This window comes from Nicotiana tabacum, chromosome 3 (genome assembly GCF_000715075.1).
Source record: "Nicotiana tabacum cultivar K326 chromosome 3, ASM71507v2, whole genome shotgun sequence".
Classification (NCBI taxonomy): domain Eukaryota; kingdom Viridiplantae; phylum Streptophyta; class Magnoliopsida; order Solanales; family Solanaceae; genus Nicotiana; species Nicotiana tabacum.
In genome coordinates this window covers 208,668,928-208,677,779 of record NC_134082.1, presented here as the reverse complement: position 1 = coordinate 208,677,779, position 8,852 = coordinate 208,668,928, and the positions used below count along the sequence as shown (strand labels likewise).

Genomic DNA, 8,852 nt, shown 5'->3' with positions numbered 1-8,852 from the left:
ATTAGATAATTGATTTTTTTTTTTTTTTTGACGGAGAATTATATTATATCGTATTACACTAATTACTCCACTCCAGATTGCACTAGATGACAATTATGAGATTTATTAATTTCCACCGAATGGAATTTTTTGTTAGTATATTTTGGTATAGTGATAAGTTTACGGTCAATGCAATCCACTTCAACTGGGTTATGTGGTCACATTTCTTCTCACCAATATCACGTATGGGTTCAATTTATGTGTTCAAGTCCAACTCTCACCAATATTTGGTATAAACGCTGTATATCTCTAATAATTTCTTTACCAAAAACATAAAATTGGGATTTTTTTTTGTTATACCTCATATACGGTAATATAACAAGTAAACTAAGCAGGGCTAGATACAAACAAGGGGTATTATCACTTTTAGCCCGCGTCAGAAACTATTTACATTCGGTAGCCGAAAAAGTATATAAAATTTGTATAATTTTTGTATATAACATACAGAGTATGTGTGTGTGTGTGTGTGTGTGTCTATATATATATATATATATATATATATATATATATATATATATATATATATATATTCGGTTATGCTAACTTATGAATTTTTTTAACACTATATAGGTAAATATAAACAAATTCTCATTTTCCATTTCTTCTAGCCTCCCCGACTCTCTAGAAATCTCATTTAATTTCAGCTCCAAAAGATGTTGATCGTAAATGAGAAGATTGGTTCCGTAGAAAGACGAAAGTGGTTTCGTATTCATATACATAAGAATTATATAATAAGAAGAAGAAGAAGAAGAAGAAGAAGAAGAAGAAGAAGAAGAAGAAGAAGAAACTTTGATTTTATTTCTTTTTTTGAAAAGGAGTAATCACGCTTCTTTGAAGTAATAAGACTATTCAAATTGTAATATTCATGGAGAAAGAATCGTAATAAATGTAAATAAGAGGCATCTTTTATCGGGTATATCTTGCCACGCTGGATAAAACAATTATTCTAATCTAGACTCTAAAAGAATATGTATGTTGATTCATATCAATTAATTAGAAATTAATTCGAAGGAAAAAAGACCCATACAAATTAATCATGTGCCAGAAATCAGATTTGAACTGGTGACACGAGGATTTTCAGTCATCTGCTCTACCAACTGAGCTATCCCGGCTATTCCCAATGTAGTATCCTCATTTTATTAGAAAACTAGGGTCTATGTCAATTAAAAGGATAAGAGAAGATTAATTTTTTTATCAAACACGGGAATTTCTTTGAACTTACGACCAATCGGTTAACAGCGGACCGCTCTACCACTGAGCTACTGAGGAACAACCGGAGATTTTATCTCATAGAGTTCAATTCCCGTTCTCAACTCATGACCAATATGAGCTTGAAGCTTCCTTCGTAACTCCCGGAACTTCTTCATAGTGACTCCCTTACATTCCTCGTTTCATAGGGAACCTCAAGGTGGCTCTATTTCATTATATTCCATCCATATCCCAATTCCATTCATTTTATATTCTTTTAGTATCATTGACACAACAGATGTCGTTTCTAGTTTATCTCTTTCTATTTCTTTTCTACATATGGAAAGTTCTAAAATTATCATATAATAATCCACAGAAATCGCAATAAAAAAAAGAAATAAGGGAGGTTTGTGATGATTTTTCAATATTTTATACTAGGTAATCTAGGATCCTTATGGATGAAGATAATCAATTCGGTCGTTATGGTCGGCCTCTATTATGGATTTCTGACTACATTCTCCATAGGGTCCTCTTATCTTTTCATTCTCCGAGCTCTGGTTATATTAGTAACAACTGGTTTTATTACGGGGTAGCTCATGATGTTCATATCGATCTATTATGCATCTTTATTTGAGTTGCAAACTTTTTTTGGGTAAATAAGCTTTCTATTTATCTGAATAGACCGTAGAGGTAGGGCATCAATCCTAAAGTTGGACATGCAACCCCAACTTTAGCGTGCATCTATAGCTTCTTTTACTAAATCTAAACACTCAAAATCCTTAACTACTTAGTATATTGTAGCTAATTGCACCTGGTTAGACATTCTCCTTGTTGCTTCATGGATAGAAATTTAGGCTGGCCATTCCTCTACAATGTATGTCTTGTATAATCATCTTTACAATCATATCCTCTGATTTACGTTTGTTCTGGAACAATTTTAGATTCCTTTCCTGCCAGATATAATAAATGCTCCCGGCTAAAGTCATTCTATATATTTCAGCTTTTCCACATTTCCATCGTGCATTGCCTATTTCCCACATTATCTACCCAGACCATCCCAATATAGTTTTGTTGACACCTTACCATATGAGTAGTTGTTACCAGATTCTAGGTGCTATAGCGCACTCAAAGAATAAGTGTTGAGTGGTTTCCTGCTCTTGCTCACGTAAAGGGCATATCGGGCTACTCTGCATCCCCCACTTGATGAGCCTATCTCTAGTATATAGCCTATACAATACAGGAGTTTGGATTGTGATGTTAGATTGATGTTTTCTTACTCTTTAATTATATTTTTGATGACTTTCTCCATAATTATGGAGTAGTTTCCCTTAGGGTTTGACAGATATGGTGTTTTGATTGATATTTGTGGATTTTAACTCTACTTTTTTTCTTGAATTTGTTTGTGGGGCTTTGAATTGGTTACAACTTTATTCATCGGTTTATTTAATCGTAATCGGAATATTGTGATGATTATCTTGCATTATTTTGTTTGGTTTAATTCAGTGATTCTCTTAAGTAATCGAAAGAGCTTATTGAATTGTTGATTAAATCAAGTTAGGAGAATATTCAAGAGACGTTTTTCTGAAGACCAATCCATTAACGCATGCTTACATATTTTCACAGTGCTTATATTAGTTATCCCGTAGAGCTAAGATTTAATCGAGAGAGGACTCTTGACTACACGTTTGAACTAATCATCGAGTGAATTCGTGAGAATCATTAGAACATTAGAGTGAATTGAACTAGAGTTGGATCCCAAATGGCTATCTTGCACCTATCCTGTCACGACCCTTATTTCTTCCATTGATATTTCAGTATTGCTCAACTCTTGTATTCCAGTGATCAATTGTTAATTATTTTAGTTTCATAGTAAATTTTAGTTATTAATCATCCCAAATAAAATGTTAATTATCATGAATAATGTTAAGCTAGAAATTATCGAATATTATTTAAATCCAATCCTTGTGGAGACGACAAGCATAACTATAATATCTTTGGCTAATGAGTATTAATTTTGTGTTGTATTTGAGCTCGTCATTTATGCATCATGGTGAGATTTCTTTCCTCTCATACCCCTTTATTAATTCATGGCTAAGTATGATATTATCATTGATCACCCTGCCAGGTACAAATGCAGCTTGTCAATCAAATCATCCATAACCCCTTGTAACCTATTTGTTAGCATTTTTGCTATGATTTTGTATATTGTGGTGCAACATGATATTGGTACGAATTCCTTCACAAAAGATGGGTTCTTTACTTTTGGCACTAGTGTGAAAGCAGCACAGTTAATTGTCATGTACATATCTTGAGTTTCAAAAAACTTAAGCATGTATTGGTCTCCTCACCCCAACTGATATCCAAGATTTTTTGAAGAAGCATGATTTGAAATTATCAACTCCTTAAACTCATCAATCCCATGTAGTGCTTGATATACCTCTCCCTTGTCAAATGGTCTGATAAGTGTCTGGTGCTGCCTTCTATTAAGAATAGGACATGTGTTCATTATGTTAGGCTGGATTGCTGGTAATGTTGTATTTGCATTTTCTAGCAGCTGCTTGTAGAATTTGAGTATCCCATCCTCTATGCCCTTCTCTATTTGCAGCATAATGCCTTTAGTAGACACTAAAGCCTTGATATGATTTTTTGCTCTCCCATTCTTCATGCTTGCTAAGAAGTAGGCAGAATAAGAGTCTCCTAGCTTTAGCCATTGTACCCTAGTCATCTACTTGTAGGTACTTTCTTCTATTAAGTCTCATTTATCAAGTTGTATCCTCAGCTCCTTTTCTGCTTCAAATAACTCTTGTGGGTGGTTTGGAGTTCTCATATCTTCATGTATAGTTTTGAGTTTGCCTCTGATATTTTTTATTCTTTCTGTGGCCCCTTTAAACTCTTTAACATTCAGTTCTTTGATGGCATTCTTGACATGCTTCGGTTTCTCCCATATGTCCTCCATATAGTGTGCAGTATTAGTTTGTCTCCAGCTGTCCTCTGCTACAATAATAAAATTGGGGTGTTCTGTTATACAATTCATAAATCTAAAGGCTTTCCTGCATCTATGTCCTAACATGTCCAATTCAATGCAGAGTGGGGAATGATCTGAGAAAATAGAGTCCATAACTTGCATTGACAGAGGTGGAATTGTAGTCATCCAGGTTGAGTTGACTATGGCTCTATCAATCCTACTATACATGTGATTATTGCTCTATGTGTATGGTTTTCCTATTGTTTGTAGTTTTGTCATCTCAGCTTCTACCAAAAACTTCCTGAAATCTCTTGTCTTTGCATCTTGCACTTCTGTACCATGTATTCTATCTTCAACATTCAATATGGCATTGAAATCCCTCATTATTAGCTAGGGTCCTTGCTGCCATGTCTCCATTTTCTCCAGTTGTTGCCACAAACTTAGCTTGTCATTTATACTATGTAATCTATAGACAACAATGAATTGATATTCAATATTCACAGCTATCCCTCTCACTTGAACATGTATGAATTGAGGGTGCACATTCAGTTCAGTTATCACTGCAAGATTGGTGTTCCATAACATCCATATTCTTCCTCTTTGTGTATTAGAATCATTAGTAATCCAGCCCCAGTCGGGTGCAATTTTAACTTTACTCTTTTGAGCTATATGCTCTATTATTGCTGTAATACTAATGTTATTCTCTCTAATAAACTCCTTTGTCTCCTTTTGTTTATACAACTTATTCACCCCTCGAACATTCCAAGTGGCTATCTTCATTTCGGTAGAAAAGGAAATTGAGTCATGTCCTCCACCCATATACTACTTCCTCCCCCCTCTTCATATTATGGTTCCATGCTCTGATGATCTGCTTCTTCACTGAGTGAATTGAAAAAAATTTAGTTATACAATAATCACGTCTCAAGATCAAAAAAATTGGTGTCTGCTATATATGAATCATAACATTTATTGTCGCTTAATTTACGCTCTGGTCTAGTGAGCACGTCCCAACCTATGCTATATTGTGAGCATTCATTATAGATTGACTAGTTTTTATGCGCTTGAATAACGATTTTTATCATTGTTGTTACCACATGTAAAATAAATTTGTTGTATTTGGTTTTTCGCCAATCTTTCTTTGTTCAAACACTAGCAGCGGATAGTAATTTGGGTGCTAGACAGGCACATTACTTTTTGTAAGCCTATCTCAATATTTTGCGGCATCTCAATACAAGTGGCTTTACTAGCGGTGGCAAAATGGTTTAAAATAAAGCAGTTAACTATTCATATTATCCATTAAAAAATGGGTTGGATAATGAACTTTTTAAAAACGGATCAAATATGGATAAAAACCATATTATTCATTTAGAAAATGGATAACCAATGAGTAACCAATGGATAACCAATGAGTCTAACTTTTATATTGGTAAAACCTCAAATTGGGGGTTCCTCAAGTTGGGGAGACTAAGAATTCTCCCAAAAGTGATCATATACAAGAAGTCATGGATAATATGGGTAACCCATTTTATCCGCCGGTTAACCCGTTTTTTATCCGTATTAAATATGGGTCGGGTCGGATAATTGATCCGTTTTTTCATTATCCCTTTTCGACCCGAACCATATCCAACCCGACCCGCCCATTTGCCACGCTTTACGTTCAAGAAGGCAAGGGAAATAGCTAAGATAGCAACTGAAAGCTGAATTGACCTGCACTCGTTCATTTTTGGGTCGTGATAAATTGGTAACATTATATAAAAAATGATGACAACAAGTATTCACCCTGGTGTGACATCGGATCATTCAGTTTTAGATCGTGATAAATTCGTAACGTTATATAAAAATGATGACAGCAAGCGTTCACCCTTCATAGTGTTAAGTTGTAAATAGATAGCTATGTCAAACTTTTAGTTTTAATTTCTTACATGCTTATTTATTTATTTATTTATTTATTTATTAAATTACCTTGAAAAGTGATGTAGTCATTTATCTTTGTGATTGACTTTATTCAATTATAACTATAAGAAAACCAAGAATAAAAGAATGAATGAAATTTTCATGATTTGCTAGAAGAAAAGATGATATGATTCAAGAAACCAACTATGAGGTTAATATTTATTGCTAATATACCAAATCTCCACTAACTTAAAACAGGACAAAGATTTCCCAGCAACCAGCAAATCTCCCTAAGAGTTCTAAAAAATAAAAAATAAATAAAAAAAGGAAAGGGGCGTAGGGTTCCAAATTATTTGAGAAATCAAATAGAACTCGTAAACAAGCTTTAGTCATGGCAATATATAGGCATTATAACGAACTAAGGATGGTGGTTAACTTATCAAGATATTGCTTAAGCATGGAAATAGCTGAAGAATCTGGCAAAAATTTAGTGAAATCATTAAGCAAATCTGGATGGTCAATGAAAAGCATGGCAACCTACACATAACAAAAGAGAAGCAAACAAATTAAAACATGAAGATCATCTATAATTATCCAAATTAAAAGAAGTTTCATCACCTCATGGTAAACTTCATATATGGTCTTGTGCTCCTCCCTGTACTTCTTCAAAATTTCTAGGAAGGAGTCGTACACATGATCATCATTTTTGAAACGTTCCTATATGAAGTGATAAACCAACAAATTAAGTTAGGACTTAAAAGTTTCCAAGTCTTTATTCCAATACTCCAAGTTCGTATGAGAAACATTTTAAAATACACAATTTTCTTGTTTTTTTAAGTCTTTATGCAGATGCGGAGCCGGAATCTGACGTTTCTGGATTCATATTTTTAGCCTTTTCAAGTTACTGGATTTTAAATTAATAATTTGAATATATTAATGAATTTCTTAAGATAAATATAGAGTTTTGACTAAAGTTACTGGGTTTTGTCAAACCCGCGCCTCGGTATTTAGCTCCGCCTCTGTCTCTATGTTAACTTTACAAGATAAAGGGTGACCCAGTGCACTAAGCTCCCGCTATGCGTGGGGTCCAGACAAGGGTCGTCGGACCACAAGGGTCTATTGTATGCAGTCTTACCCTGCATTTCTGCAAGAGGCTGTTTCCACGGCTCGAACCCGTGGTCTCCTGATCACATGGAGACAACTTTACCAATTACGCCAATGCTCCCCTCCTAACTATACCTGATGATGATCACTTAAAATATTATTGCTTTGGATACAAATTTTGTACTAAAAATTATCATGAGATATACCTCCAATGCATGTAGATAGTGACTAGTACAAGAAAAAAAGGGGGCAGACAATTTATTGAAATCAGAAGGCAGGAGATTGAGAATAACCTTTACTTTCTTCACAAAGATGAAAGATTCTTCAAGTTCACTTCTCTTTGGAGGAGCCTCTTTTTCTTCTTTTTTAGGCTCTCTGTCTTTCTCTCCCTTTACTAATTTGGATATATACGACTTACTCTTGCTCATAACACCTGCTAGAAATCCAACTGCAAAGCAGAAACCAATGATCAGAATGGAGTATCTCTCTCACACACACACATATACATACATATATAAGGTACGCCCAATGCGCGTGTACCCTATGTCAATGAATACAAATCTTTTTTAAAAATATCACATAAGTATTATATTAAAAATTAAATTTGGAGTTATATAATAAAAGTGTCATGAAATAGTGAGTATTGATCTTATATAGCTAAATTAATAAAGGAATAGAAAATGCAAAACAGAAATTCTTAAGTACTATCAATTATTATATTCATTTTTCAAAAATTCTAATTCTATAATTTTCTCACTTTAGTTTCACAAGTTATCATGGGTCTATTTCAGTAAGTTATATTCATGTACTCATCACTACCAATAATACATCTTTAAATTCTGTGAACTTTATTATGAAAAATGCACGTTAAAAGATCAAACAACATTTCATAGTATCATCTCGTGTTACAACATTAAAAAATATTATGCCAAGACAATAAATTAATGCATATACCATTGAAAAATACAGAAAAATGGGATAGAGTTACTTTAAAAGTGATATCAAAATTAAATTTTTGAGTGATTACAAGGAGGTTCTTTTCTTCACCTATAACAGATGTGATATTTTAACCAATGGGATTGATAAATTACAAAAGCTAACAAAATATGCAAGTTTTAGTTGTTATCTATTTACATAATTTAAATTCAAAAATAATAAAAACATGTAAATATAAGCAATTAACTTAAGGACGGAATTCTACCGATGAAAATTAGAGCTGAAGGCCCAAGAGATCTTCAAGGCTACTTGGCTATTCGACGGCAGGGTTTAGTCCTATATATATATGATTACTTGGTCATAGTTATATATCAAAGTATAAAGACCCCCAAATCTAAAAGGAGTATAAAAAGACGAAAGTTTCACCTTTGATTTTTCCAAAATTTTAGGTGAATTTTAATCGGTTATTATAATTATATAAAAAAAGTATAAAGATACTCCTAAACCTAAATGGAGTTCTACGTATATGAAAGTTTGTAACTTTGGGGTTTCCAAGATTTTAGTTGAATTTTACTCGGTTATTGTGTTTATAAAGTATAAGGACTCCTAATCCTAAAAGGAGTTCTAAGTACACAAAAGTTTCCAACTTTGATTTTTCCAACTTTTCAGTTAATTTTTATTAAATCCTAAATATTGGAAAGTAATTTGAATTACAGTTATGTTCAAT

The 8,852-nt window shown here is 33.3% G+C and overlaps 1 protein-coding gene across 1 annotated transcript; it reads right to left on the bottom strand.

Annotated features, from left to right (window-relative positions):
* Nucleotides 1-6,335: 6,335 nt before the first annotated feature.
* Nucleotides 6,336-8,483, bottom strand: LOC142179594 (paired amphipathic helix protein Sin3-like 4). The gene is made up of 4 exons (XM_075250506.1): nucleotides 8,391-8,483; nucleotides 7,483-7,637; nucleotides 6,704-6,802; nucleotides 6,336-6,622 (listed from the first exon to the last, which is right to left on the bottom strand). The coding sequence occupies exons 2-4, from the start codon at nucleotides 7,615-7,617 to the stop codon at nucleotides 6,494-6,496; spliced, it is 363 nt and encodes a 120-aa protein (XP_075106607.1). The 5' UTR covers nucleotides 7,618-7,637; nucleotides 8,391-8,483; the 3' UTR covers nucleotides 6,336-6,493.
* Between the last annotated feature and the right edge of the window lie 369 nt (nucleotides 8,484-8,852).

Bases quoted from the DNA above. Each gene is read 5' to 3' on its own strand.
- LOC142179594 (XM_075250506.1), bottom strand. From the start codon at position 7,617: ATGAGCAAGAGTAAGTCGTATATATCCAAATTAGTAAAGGGAGAGAAA. The intron at 6,803-7,482 runs GTTATTCTCAAT...CACTTCATATAG, and splicing joins TCTTTGTGAAGAAAGTAAAG to GAACGTTTCAAAAATGATGA. The intron at 6,623-6,703 runs GTGATGAAACTT...TGTTATGTGTAG, and splicing joins TATATGAAGTTTACCATGAG to GTTGCCATGCTTTTCATTGA.